The sequence below is a fragment of the Podarcis raffonei genome, chromosome 10 (assembly GCF_027172205.1).
Source record: "Podarcis raffonei isolate rPodRaf1 chromosome 10, rPodRaf1.pri, whole genome shotgun sequence".
Classification (NCBI taxonomy): Eukaryota; Metazoa; Chordata; class Lepidosauria; order Squamata; family Lacertidae; genus Podarcis; species Podarcis raffonei.
Genome location: NC_070611.1, coordinates 24124479 through 24138979, shown reverse-complemented (window position 1 = coordinate 24138979; position 14501 = coordinate 24124479). Strand labels below are relative to the sequence as shown.

At 39.7% G+C, this 14501-nt stretch overlaps 1 protein-coding gene and 1 pseudogene across 27 annotated transcripts in view; one reads left to right on the top strand and one right to left on the bottom strand.

Annotated features, from left to right (window-relative positions):
- Positions 1–14501, top strand: part of FOXP2 (forkhead box P2) — a 349270-nt gene that overhangs the window by 297213 nt on the left and 37556 nt on the right. For 20 of the 27 annotated variants that reach the window (XR_008332550.1, XM_053406905.1, XM_053406912.1 and 17 more), the window contains 3 exons: positions 2958–3014; positions 11945–12032; positions 14240–14323. Coding sequence is in view for 26 of the 27 variants with exons in the window: in XM_053406905.1 (XP_053262880.1) it covers positions 2958–3014; positions 11945–12032; positions 14240–14323 (229 nt within the window). In the remaining variant the exon portion in view is untranslated. The remainder of the gene's footprint in view (positions 1–2957; positions 3015–11944; positions 12033–14239; positions 14324–14501) is intronic. The other 7 variants (XM_053406914.1, XM_053406911.1, XM_053406909.1 and 4 more) reach the window with 1 other exon arrangement.
- On the bottom strand, positions 7678–7786 carry LOC128422935 (uncharacterized; annotated as a pseudogene).

The following is a 14501-nucleotide window of genomic DNA, read 5'->3' as shown; positions in this document are numbered from 1 at the left end:
GCTTTTCTTTTAATCCAGAGAGAGAGAAAGTTTGAAATAGATTGTTGCTATACCCTTACTCACATCTTGTGTAGATTAGCTTTGGCTTTGACTAGGCTGCCTGCTTCCAAAATTATGACCTCAAAAAGGCATTATTTGAACTTGTCAGGATGTTGTTTCTTGGGGTGACAGTGCCATCATCCTTCAGAACGAAGACATCTGACACAATCTGCTAAATGAATAGTGACATGCATTGAATAGCGGCACACACACAAATACATTTTGTATTTAAACTCCTGTCAGTGTTTAAACATTAAAGCTCAATGCAAAATAAATCATACACTACTGATGGGCAAGTGAAACACGTTGCTAAAACCGTCTCTGACGCTTCAGGATTTAAAGGTCGACCCCCGTTTTTCTCTTCAGAAATCAGATAATTTGCAATGAATTCAAGATTCTAATGTCAAAATTCATTTAATAGTTTGTACTATTTCAGGGTAAGCTGGCACATACTGTGTTATTCCCTAAAACCTATGGGAGATCGGTAGACAAATGGAAGCAGGTCATTTTTATACTTTTTTTGTTTTTGGTCAGGCTCCATCAAAAAATTTTTTTCCTAATTGTTTCCTTAGAAATTTGACTGCATATTTATATTTTTCCATGTGCAAGTCTGGCAAGCCTGCACACAGATTCATGCAGTTTTGAAAGAACATCAGTCGACCACATCATTTATTCCATTTTGAAAACAAAAATCAATATACCTATAAAGTGACCCATAAATTAGAACTGGCTCACACAATGTTTGTTCAGTGCTGCCTTTCTGAAGGCACCCTTTGCATTTTCCCCTCACCTCTCTGTTTGAACTGCAGTCACAGTAAGAGGCTCATTAGGGGACATTAGGGACTGAGGCTCACCAGAATTCCAGCGCTTGCTTTGCTCTTATTAATGCATAGTAGAGTAGAATGCATTTAAATATTTCATAGGCATTCAGTAATTTGTGTGTAATCGCCTTGTTAGCAGACCAGTAGAAGTAGAACAGGTCTGTGAAATGGTGTTGGTGATTGCATGGGTAATTTACAGACCTTTGCCATCAGAAAGAGCATTATTGGGGGCTAGAATGAAGCTGTGAAAAAGAACCAGCAATAAGTCAGAGTGGGGGGAAAAAACTTAATAAAGGTTTTGTAACAAGCATCTTCAGGGATAACAACCCACTTGGTTCTTTTTGAAGCAGCTATAATTTATGACATATGCAATATATCAAATGCATAAGATAGTATTATGGAGCATTCATATGAAAAGGGTATTTGCAACATTAGTTCCAACTTCCTGCAAGGGACATGATTAAATGATTAATGAAATGTCCCTTTGCATATGCATTTTGAAACAGCAATTAGGCACTGACTGAGAAAATCCACCAATCCTCTCATTTTTCAGTATTATCTCATTCTTGATTTATAAATCATAGAGAATTTTTGAACAGCAATATGTACCTGAGATGGTTGTAAAAAGCATAAAAGAGAATAATTTGAGTGTAAAATAGTAATAAATACATGAATTCATAATTTAATGTTAATTTCTAGCCTATTTATTTAGTCCCCTTGCATTGTGTTTATATCCAGCACTATTTCTGTACTTTGATTGGCATAATTAAGACGGGGAAATGAATAGGCCCCATTATTTTACATATCACTGGTAAACAATAGCAAGGAAAGGAGAAGAGAGATGTGGCAGAGGTATGTATGTGTTTTTCAAGTTCTCAGTAATCCACTGGAGGCTGTTCTATAAATGATCATTGAAGGGCTGCAAGCTAGCCTATAATTACAGGAAAGAAAGTGGCAGCTCTGGCATTTCATAACTATGTGTCCTCAAAGTGCTTTGTGAGTTTGTCACCAATGATAATTTAGATAGAAGCTCATTACTGAACATCACAACACTTTAAAAACCTTTCGCCTTCATACAGGAGAATAAAGGACTATTTTAATGGCAAGGTTCTTTTGTGTTCCGCTGAAAAATTCAATCAAGACGAAACCTCATTGACTATTATTGTAGTCTACAGTCGCTAGCCTAATAAAAGCAGCACAGATAAATTGAATAGGTCTCTGAGACTTGAGCACATAAATGCAAACATTTTGCTGGTTTCTAGTTCTTTAAATATACAGAGATGAATTGGAACGAAAAATCTAAACACATTTTTGCCCCGATCCAGCTAGATCACAATGTATGCAGATGTCGGTTTCTTTGTGTGTGAATCACACCACTGGACAGGAAGCTTCACATGCACTTTCCATCTCTAATCCACAAGCTGGTACTCTGCATATGGAACCCTTATTTAAAAGCCAAGATCCCTGGGATTAAAGAGGCGAAGGTGGTAGTGCTGTGTTCAGTCCCCTTCTCATATGCTTTGTATACAGGAGGCCCGAAATTCATTATTTGGAATCTCCAGGTAGAGGTGGGAAAGCCCCACCCTGTCCGAAAATCTAGAGAGCTGCTGCCTGTCTGTGTAGTCAGTGTTACACCAACCAAGGCAGTTTCACTACCCCTTTTATATCCCAAAATCCACTTAGTATGGTTTTAGCTTTTTAAATAGGGTTCTGTGCGCACATCATTGTAGAAATGCATTCGTCAGGTATTGTTATGCTATTTCTAGTTGTCACTCCAGGGCTGTGTACAGGATAATCATTTCACAATAACCGTGGGAGTGCCTTCTTTCCCCAGAAATAGTGTAGTCATATTAGAACTGTGGGAGCCTCACTCCAGGGCGGTACAGGGGGATGTTTGTTTGTTTCTTAATTCCTGATTTCAGCTTATTCTCCATGTTCCATGCAATGCAACAGACTAGTGAAAATGATTGCAAGCATATTCTGGGCCACTCACATTCACTCCTAAGGGGTTCTAAGAAAGAGAAAGAGAAATGTTCTTGAATGGTGAGGTATTTCTGAGAGGGAGAGGTAGCATACTGCTCTTTTTTCTTTTTAAAGGACTACCTGTGTGAATATGTGGATAAAGACCCATCCTTTCATGTTCGTAAATCCAAGGTAAAAAACCAACCCTCTCGAAAACAAAACTGCTCCAAACATGGGAGGGGAGAGAGTATTCCTCAAAATGGGCATTGTCCAACAGGAGTCCATGACAAGTGCACCAACACTTATTCACATTGACGGTAGCAGAGCTCGTTGATCTGCTGGCTACTAGTTTCAGTATTTCCAAATCACTGCTTTAAGCGCTACGGAAACTTGAAGAATCAGTTTGACCAGGGACCTTGCAAGATGGAAAGCCAAAGCATACATGCTGCAAGTACAATGCCACTTGCAAAATATATCCACCCTACACCCCACTAGCAGGGTTGTACACAAATTTAGAATACTCTGAACCATGGGTAGGCAAACTAAGGCCCAGGGGCCAGATCCGGCCCAATCACCTTCTAAATCCGGCATGCTGACGGTCCGGAAATCGGCGTGTTTTTACATGAGTAGAATGTGTCCTTTTATTTAAAATGCATCTCTGAGTTATTTGTGGGGCCTGCCTGGTGTTTTTACATGAGTAGAATGTGTGCTTTTATTTAAAATGCATCTCTGGGTTATTTGTGGGGCATAGGAATCCATTCATTTCCCCCCCCCCCAAAAAAAAATGTAGTCTGGCCCCCCACAAGGTCTGACGGACAGTGGACCAGCCCCCTGCTGAAAAAGTTTGCTGACCCCTGGAACTTTCCTATTCCCCAAAGTAGGCCTGTCAAATGCGGTATTGTCAATTTTTAGAATGGAAAACTTTGATTCTGACCAGATGCTGTGCTGTCTACAAACAAGATAGTAATTAATATTGGGCTACTTCCAAACACAACAGCAGTTCAGTGTTCTTTCTCATTACTGAATATAATGTTATGTTCTAAAGGGGTTCACCTTCTACTTATTTATGTGAATAAACCAATATGTATGCTTACATAGGGATCAGAGCTACCAGACACACAAGAAGCAACTGAAAAATTAACACGCTGCATCTGAGGAGTTAATTAACAGAAATGTACATCTTGTAAGAAAGATGACAAGGGATGTAATGTAGCCACTTTCAATTGAAACTTAAATTTAATGGAATGGACATGATTGTGACATATGTTTGTTTTATCTGTTACCATACAGCCTGAATCCATATTTGCCAAGGACAAAAGGTCTCACCCCCGCCCCAGTCATCACCTCCCTGAAAATTCAAACCCCATATGGATACTTTTCAGATCTGCTCTGGAGTGTTGAGGGACCCCCAGAACACATTTAGGGGGCATGTGGGGAGAGGGAGGGGCAACCCTCTTGCACAGTCAGAAGTCTATACACTAATGGAACTGCTTTGTTACACACTACTCAGTATCTCAAATCTCCATGTAGCTATTGTCAGTACACAACTCTAGCCTGCAGGTTCCAGTGTCTCCTCTCAACCAATCTTCTCTGTCCTCTGTGTGTACAAATATCTTTCAAACAGTTTTAAGGATTCAAGACTCATGTGCTTGAGTTTTATGAGTATTGCATGCTACATGCACTATCTATGCAAGACAGGGTACTTTTAATCCAAAAGAATGAATAAAGCCCGTAGCTGAGATGCTTGAGGAATTTAATTTCTGTAAATTTCTGTGTGGAGTGCCCCAGTTTGCACCTCCCAGACTAGTGTATGGTTTGGCCCATAAAATCCTTTGGATTCTGCACTTCCCTGAATTCTTCTCAGCTGAAATACTGCACCAAAATGCATTAAAATGTGTGTCTTAGGGTAGAAACATATTTGGAAATGCACACATGGAGGTCAAATGCATATTTAAATATATATTATTGGATATATTAATTATGTATCTAAATACAGATTTTCATGCTGATGTTAAAAATGGAGCTTATTGCAGAAACAGAACAAAAAAGACTTAGAGATGAACACATGTAAAATTAACACTGACTGGAATTAGGTTGATCGATCCCTAGTTAAAAACAAATGATAATTATTATGGAATACAGTTAAGTACCATGTTTAATTTCAATATGTTTTGTACAGTTCTAACTGTTCCTTCAAAAGTGAGGAGTCAAGTCTTTTAAATTTTATTTATGCTGATTTTAAGCATGGGGAAAGTTAGTTTCAAAGCTATAAACATTTGTTAGAAAAATCACTATAAAAGGATTTCCAGCAAACTTTGGTTAGTTGTAAGAGAAGTAACTATAGTTTGTGATCCTCTCTGGTTAGAATATGTTTAGGTGATTTTTTATTTTTTTTTAGTGCTCATTAAAGTGAGGCTCAGAATAGTACTGCCTGGAGTTGAACTTAGTTCAGACAGGTTCTGTTTCAATTCCCCCACAGACCACTGCCAGGGTACCTCTGCCCTGACCTTTGGCATTCTGCTATTTTAGTCCTGGGATTCTTCTAAGGAGAGACTGACAAGAGTACCAAGTTACACAGGGGTTAATTGAAATGGCTAGGTGTCCACTGGAAACTTAACTGAAAGTAAATCCACTCTAACTTCCGTTGATGCCAGTTCCTTTTGTTTCACGCCAATATAGATTCTCTCTACTAAAGTCTAGCATCCTGCTTACTCTCTAGTACATCCTCACAACTAATCTTCTGTGTTCTCTACCTTGACTTAACAATGTTACCTATATCTTACAAATGTGGTTCTTCTTGCAATTGATATTTCTGCAAATATAATTTGATCTGTGTGTGGATATCTGTTTAGCTAGCGCTTGGTTTATTTAAAAAGGGCAGCAGGAACTAGCCTGTTCTGAAGACACCTAAGCACCTTTTTCCTAATTCCAACACATGAGCAAGCTGGCTATTCTTGCTTCACATTCTCAGAGGCACTCATTTGTGACTTTGGTTGCCTTTGACATTCCCAAACAGATTCTGGAGGTTCCAGTGATTCCAGATTCTGGAGGGTGGCTCAAATCTGGCAGTGTGCTTATCAGATGTTATTTATAGAAACATTTTACAAGTTTATGACCTTGTTTTTGCAACCAGCTCCACTTCAGCCACCTCATGCCAACGTTCTCCCTCGGTTGGGGAAACATCTAGCAAGACTCATTGGGTTTTCAGTAACATTGACATCTAGCAAAATAACATATTAAATGAATAAGGTTCGAATCCTCAGCTTGTTTACTTCTGAATAGACCCATTATAGTTGTAGCTCTATTCCGGAATATGTGTTGTAGATAGTTACACTATAACTAGCTGTATGGATGACAAGAATCAACCTGTCATAGACACGAGCTTCAGAAAATATCCTCAATTTCCCAGTTGTTCCCAGAAAAATAATGAATCTGCAGACTTGAGGTGATATCTAACTAAGTTATACTCAGAGTTGACCCACTGAAATCAATGAACATAAATTACTACTGTTATTGATTATGGATATCACCATTGATATTTCACACTGGATATCATCATTGATGTTTTACAAGTCTCTCCCAAGTAAAGTTTAGCAGGATGTTGCTGACTCTGGCTTGACATCCCCTAGCTTCAGAACCAACACAGGTCACATGTAAGCTATTTTGCACATTGACTGGATATCCCTAAGCATGAGCACATGGGCCTGTGTCCCAAGTTTATTTCTGAGTTAACTGCAAATTAATCCTCTCCATCTCACCCAGGCTACAAAAGAGGTGTTTGGGCCAGTGCCAGATTAATCCCTATGTAGGCCTCTAAGCAGTTGAAATCTCAGGGGGGCCCTCACAAATTATCGCCTATTATGTTTTTGAGCACACTAACTCACAGAAAGCTTCATACCTGGAGGTTTCTTGTGCATGTGCTCTATTGGGATAACATTGATCTAAGTAAACTTGATAATAATTTTATTTCAAGATCAGATCAATATTATTTTGAACTGTTGTTGCAGGGCCCCTAAAAGACCCACAGATCGGTGCCTGCTCTGCCTATTTTGTAATCTGGCACTGTCCTTGGCCTTCACCTAGGGGCCTCCTGGGGCTCTTTCTTTGAGCTTATAATTCCCACCCTTGCTCCCCATGGACTTCCTATTGTGGTAGAGCCTCAGTTCTTGTATTCACTTACTGGCTGATGGCTCAGGGCTGTAATTTGAGTGCAGTGGCAGCACTATTGAAGCGGAGGGTGTCCTCTGAACGCATCTATCTCCAGAGCCAAAGAGCGAGGGAAGTGCAACCAGATGATCATGGGAAAGAAATGTTTCTGTTTCTGTTCCGCTAGCTAATAATAGTAACAACAGCAGCAAAAACAATAGATGGGAGAGGTGACCCATCTGCTGAGGTGGAAGAGGGGTGGAAGAGGGGTTGCACACATCTGCATACAAAGAAAGATGTGGAACAGTTTTGGTGTGTGTACAAGAGTCTCTCTTCCCCAGTCCAGTTCCCTACAAAAGCACCCTTAAGAAATTTAAGCCCCACTCAGATGAAACAGAATTTTTATGATTTGGTTGGTTGGTTGGTTTGAAATACTGCCCTTCACAGGGCACTTTACACTATAAAAACACAAAATACTAAACACAACAACGAGAGTGTTTAAAAACCATGTGCCATTTCAAAGCCTTTGGCTGCTACACATACTGCAGGCTGATCCAATAGAATGAATCATAGAACTGTAGAGTTGGGAGGATCTCAAGGGTCATCCCGTTCAGCCACCTGAAATGCAGGAATCTCAAATAAAGTATCCATGATAAATGGCCATCCAACCTCAGTTGAAAGACCTCCAAGGAAGGAGAGTCCACAATCAAGCCTACAGCACCCGGTATTCCCATGCGGTCTCCCATCCAAGTACTAACCAGGCCTGACCCTGCTTAGCTTCTGGGATCAGACGTGTTCAGGGTAGTATGGCTATAGACAAAACCTTTGTTTAGTGTGCTTTCCTTTTTTTTGCTGGGTCTTTCTTCATTACTTTCTACCTATTTTCCTATGTATTTTCTTCCTGTTGCTTGTTCTTGTTGGGTATCTTTCCATCTTCTCGCCCCTGCCCCTATTTTGTTTCTGTTCTTTCTTCTCATTTTCCTTCATAGCACCAACCAGTATAGAGGTTCTTCCTCTTCCCTGAAAATCAGGTATATCCAGGCACATATGTGTGTGTGTGTATGTGTATGCAAGGAAGAGGAGGCAGTGGAATGTGCTGAGTCTTGGGTGAAAGTCTGCTCAGAAATAGGTTCCATTGAGTTCAGTGGTGAAGGCTGCTTTAGAGCTATTCCAATAAAGCTGCTGTTTTTCTCTTGACCCCCACTTGATTCTTCTCAGATTCCATTGGTATGTTCTCAAGAGCCAGTCTTCCTTCAGGACTTGACAGCCTTATCAGTCTTATCACTTCTGGTCTTATCACACAGACACCCACAAATAAGGGGTGGGCTTTGAAAAAGTGATCCCACATATTATATGACATTGAAAACAAGAGCAGAGCTGAGTTGAGATTGTTAGATATATGAAGCCAAATTTATGTTTCATTATAAAGCCAAAACATATTTAGGTATATTGGGAATATTACAGTTTATTTGTTCCCTTTTCAGGATGAACTCAAGGCAGAATATAACCCACTCTACTTACCATCACAAAAAACCCAGCGCAGTAGCTTAGGTTGAGAGGCAAGGTGTAAGTCCATATTCACCCACTGAGTTTCATGCTTGAGAGGGAACTTGAAGCCAGGCCTGCCCTTTCCAAGCTTAGCACTGTATCTACAAGCCACTGGACTATGTTGGCCCTCAATCAACTTGTTAAATAGATGACAGCATAAAAAGGCCATTTTAGCCTATTACGCTTCTTAAAGTCAGCTTTCTCTGGAGACCACTGCAAGCAAAGCTACAAGCAGATTAGTGTGGTTCTGTTAAGAGGCTTCTGGGTATTTGCTTGCTGGAGAGAAGCTACAAAAGTTTGTTGTTCGTGCAAAATTCTACTGGCACATTTAGCTTCTCTGCATTACATTGCATTTCACAACATTATATATTAAGTTTTGCTTTGATACCGTAAGTCTTCTGTAGCTGTGTTTACCTCTATTGTCACTTGCTTTGCTAACATTGTCAGTTAAGGGATGTAGTGCAGCTGTCAAAGTTCTTGTCAGTGGAGATTTATGACTCCAACATGCATCACACATACATGGGTATACAAAGTATTGGATACTGGGGGCAATAGTTTCTCATCCATACCTATGTTTCATCTGTATGTTTTAGTCATTTTTATTTAAAAACCGATGCCCATATTTATTAGATTCAAAATCACCCTGCCATATTTATTTGGAAATCTGAGAGTAATTTGGATTTGTATCACATTAACCCTCCAACTGCTAAGATCTTAATTACAATAATAAATCATAGGCATAGTTTAAAAATATCTGTAACGTGCAGGCCAGACTTCTGTGATGTGTCACACAGCAAATTAATACATCAATTAACTTTCTATCTGTTTACTGTAATTTCGAGATCAGTCATTAGACCATGATTAACCATAAAAAATAAAAAATAAGCTGCTTTACACAGCTGGTTGTTCTTGAAGCATTACACCTGCTTCTAGAAGGAAATTATGATTTTACTCAGAAGCTTGAGAAAGCAAGTAAGAGAAATTGTCTGTTTTCATTTGTAGACAGGGCCACTTGTGATTTTTTAAATACCAACTTTCCAGGGAGAAATCTCAACATGGTAAGAGTTTTGGACTCTCATGCCTGTCCCAGGAATGGATTATGAAGTCAGGGAGATTCCACATTCAGATGAACACAATATAGCACAATTGTTTTGTTACTTTAAGAAGTTGAGCCAAACCAATGGCCCATCTAGCTCAGTATTGTCCACATCAGAGATTCTCAAACTTTCTACCTTCAGGGCCCACCTGAGTTGAATGAAACCCACCAGTCACAAAATGGTGGTGTAGGGACATAGCCAGTGCTTAAACTGGTGGCAGATGGAGGCAGAGTTTAACATTATCTGCTGGCAATCACTGCAACACTTTCTACAGATATCTAATTCAGCTTTGGAAATTGCTAATTCTTTGCCACAGTGTTTTCATTGTGGCAAGGCGTTCCACAGCTCAGCTTTCCTCAAGCAGATATTTGTTCTATAATTATTGTGACTCGGCCTCCCCATTTTAGGCAGAATTTGGTGATCCAGAGGCTCTAAGTGGAAAAGGCTTCTTCTTTTATTGTTTTAGTTTCCTACCCCCAGTGCTATTTTTCTATAAAAATAGGTTCTGTAACTCACCCTGAATGCCTGCCTTGTTCTCTTACAATGGCAATTGCACCCACCTGAGAGGTGCCGGAACTGAGTTCCAGCAAGTTCCGGTTGAAAAAAAGCCCTGCCTCTGGAAGTATTTTTTACTCAACCCCAGTTAATTTCTTCTCACACTATCCTTTCATACTCAACTTGTACTTCACCTCTGCCCTACCCCCAGCTGTAAATTTCTTTAATCCATCCTCTCTGGTCCTTTTGCATGCACATCTTCTGCTTATAACATCACTCTTCTCTTAGCCCCTTCCTTTCTATTCCCAGATTGTCTATTAGTTAATAATAATAGTAAATATTAAACATTTACCTCTCTAATTTCTTTCAGTGCCACCTTTGGCCTTTCCCCCAGTAGTCAGGGAGGCTGCATTGCTCACCAGGCTTCCCAATACTGAATGTTACTGCTATTTACTGAGAGATGGAGAGGCGAGGGATTGAGGGTGGGTGATGCAGGCATAGTGGTGCAGCCAATCCAGTACCATTACAGTGTGCTCCCTACATATTGCCTTTCTTCCTCTCAGTGACCAGCCGCAATGCTTGCTATTGGGAAGTCAGGTGAGTAATGCCACAGCGGTTGCCACTGTGCTCAAGACTATTATTGGCTTAAGATTTCTCCCCAGAAAGCCAAATATAAATTACTAAATATACTGCTGTATAATACCTGACCTCTTCCATCATTTCAGATCAAAACAATCTCCATTGCTATATATAAAAAAAACCTCCATTGGTCTCTGTTCTTCCTTTAATCCCTTTTCTCTAAAGCAACCCAAGAAAATAAGCCTCATCATACAGTTCAGTTTTCATTGCTTTGCACCACTCATTTAAATAGACATTTTTGCCAAATTCAGGAGGATTAAGGCAGTTGTAGAGAACCCGTAGCCCTCCTGATTTTGTTGGACATCAGTCCTAGCCAGCAGTCAGTGATGACAGACATTGGAGTCCAACATCTAGAGGGCCACATGTTTTCCATCCCCACTATGAAGTAGATATTATGATCATTTTTGTCATTTAGGGATGTCTTTGCGACATTGCACAGTTCCTGGCATAGTTACCTAACCATTTAGCAGTTGACACAACTCTAGTCCGTAATGGTGGCGGTGGAAAGAGCAGCAATTGAACTCATGGTTTTAGGCTGCTTGAAGATAATGGTGTGAGAAGCCAATGAGGGATAATGTTGAAATAATGTAGAATTCCTATTTAGGCATGTTGTAGCGCTACAGGTCTCACAGGTGAGGCGTGAGAGGAATGATACGGTATATAAAATAAATGTGAGATCTTTCTTGACACATGCGCATTTTCACATAGCCCAGTGATGATACAGAGGTTTGTATCTAACTTAAGTTCTACTCAGTGTAGACACATTGAAATTAATGGACTTAAATTAGTCATGGCCATGAATTTCAATGGGAATCCAATGTGTAGAACTAGCATTGGATACAGCTCAGAATGTCCATTTGCCCAATTCAAACTAGGGGCCTTTGTACACAGCCGTTAGTGACACTTCCACAACTCAAAACTCCATTAATGTCCACCCAGTGGTGTTCTGTGGCTGTTTGGTAGAAGAAACAGCTTCTGTCATTCCCAGCTACCATTGCAGTTTTGGACCATCGGATGAGAGGGCAATCCTGTTGTGTCTGTTGCTTGAATTAGCTTGTCTATGACTACCTCTCTGGTAAATGAAAACTCCCTTTCTCTGTTAACAACTAGGCCGGGCTGTGGGCAAAAAGTAAGGTTCAGGAGATTTCTAACAGCCTCCTAATGTTGTGTTGTTTTTATTCTGTCTTCTTTTACTAGGCACCTTAATAATGAACATGCATTGGATGACAGAAGCACTGCTCAGTGTCGGGTGCAAATGCAGGTGGTTCAGCAATTAGAAATACAGGTTTGGGAAAATCTTCTAGAAATCTTTGACTTCCTTGAAGAAATATGATTTGTTCTGAATTGATTATTATTAATTAGAATTCATAATTTACTATTACTTATAAGTTCTGACTTATTGTTTTATAAATTTATTTTATGAATTATAACAATCATAAACAGACTGTGAGTGTTTGGGAGCATATCCCTTTTCACATTATCACTTTTGTCACATGGTGGCTCTCCCGATGGTGCTTTTTTTCTCAACTGTGAGCAGTAGCTATCCACAGCACAAATGGCACAAACCCTCTCAGAAGTTACCCAAAGTATATATTCTGTAAAGGTTGCTAATTTTAAGTGCAACAAGGAAAGATTTGGGGCAGGTGAGAGCTGAGTGAACTGGACAGTAGACCAGTCAGTACCCTAAACTTAGGAAGAATTTGGATGACTTTGGGGGGAAGTTAGATTGCCCAAATTTCAGGAACGTCAGACAAAACTTCAGACAAATTTCAGATGTTTGCAATTTCCTGCCTTATATATGCTTAAGGTGGTCTGGCAAAATTAGGTTTAATAATTTCATCTGTGTAGCACAGGCCCAAAAATAGTGGCACATTTAAATGTAATTTGTCTAATTTAATTTGTAAGTTTACCTCCTCCCATTTGTTCCAATACAACTTCTAAGGTCCACCAAAAATAACCTCTTAATGAGGCTATCTGTATGGCACATTCAGATAGCAAGGGCAAGGGCTGCCCTCAATGAGTGACTTCCTCTTAACACGAGATTCACTGAAATCTAAGCCAGAAGCATTATAACGCCCGGCTGCCTTTAAGTTCACAGCCAAATGGGAAATTGAATATTTTACTGGTGGGGAGCTTGCTTTAGTTACCTATCCCAAACCTTTGGAAAGGGTGAGCTCTCTCTCTCTCTGTATACATATACATATGCACACAGAGACATTTGAAATTACTGCATATGTTTCTCTTTCATACTTTTTTCTGGGTCTAACAGAAAATGTAACCCTTCATCTTTGTGAATTTGGCTGAAGAACAAGTTTTAAAGATTAAGCTTTGAGATTTGACTCTCAGAGGCATATTAATTGTTTTCAGTGTATTCAAATTAATCTTTCTAGAATATTGCTCTTAACGTCTTTATCTATATGCATGATACTTTTTTTGTCTTGGTTTTTTATTATGGTATGTATTTTTGTGTTTTTATATTGTAAACCGCCATGTGATCTTCAGATAAAGGGTAGGAATTTTAAAAAATAAATTGATGATGGTGGTGGTGGTGATAGTTTTGGGAAGTTTTTTAAAACTTCCATGATTATTCATTTCTGTGTTTTAAATAACTGGGTGCTCTTGGAATCAGAAACTATAAAGATTCTTCTGTTGAGTGCTGTGAAAAATCATTTGAGAATTGATTATAACAAAACAAAAAAAGGTGTGTGTGTGTAGGTGTAAATAACCCTGATACGTTTTCTGAAGCATGTTGAAAGGTTTCTTAAGCAGCTGTTTACCATTTATAAAAAGGTTCCGCTGTGATGCGAAAGGCCGAACAGAGTTTCTGCTTGCAGGGTGACCAATTATGAGTTCCTCCCCCCCCCCCTTTTGTGTGACTGATAGAAAAGTAAGGTCCATCAGTTGTAATGAGACCCAGTGCAGTGTAGATGTCGGCTTAGTGGCAGAGTTCAGCATTTCACACTGCCTGGTCCCTGTCACTCTATTGAATTAGATTGATGATGGCAGATTGCAGGGGGCACTAACTGGACCTCGGTGGGAATGGATGAAGTGTGCAGACAATCCTGGCAGGCACTGTGCTACAAGGACCCCTTCACCCCTTCACAGTTGTTGGCACTAGTCCATTGCTATCAGTGTCCACAGGATTTTTAAAGAGGCACTATGGGCCGCCTAATTTATGGTCCTGGTAACTTGTTACTGTCAAGGCAATGGTGACCTCAATTCTCTTATTGACAAAAAGATGAAGTATTATTTGTTTTCCCTGACCTTTTAAACACGAAGAGGAAAGCTATAGGTGGGCCTCTCCCCCGCCCCGACCCCCAGAATTGCCAAAGTTGCCTTTCTTTGTACATACGTTGCTACTCACATATAAGGATTTGATATGCAGGAACCATTACCCTACAACAGCCTCCAATGATAAGATGTAGCAGACGAAATAAAATAGCTGTATTAGTCATTTCTAAAATGCTTCTGATCTCACTCTTTCTTTAACAGCTTTCTAAAGAACGGGAACGTCTTCAGGCAATGATGACCCACTTGCACATGCGACCCTCGGAGCCCAAGCCATCTCCAAAACCTGTAAGTGCATATTGCTTTATAAACAGTAAATAGGCCCGTGAATGTAACAGACTAAGAAAATGAACAATTTAGTGACAGTTGGAAAACAATGAGTGTGATGAAAAATATGGCAATAAAATGAAGGTAAAATGCAATAGCTTGTCAAATTGTATGTTTCTTTAAAAGTAATGCTATCTTT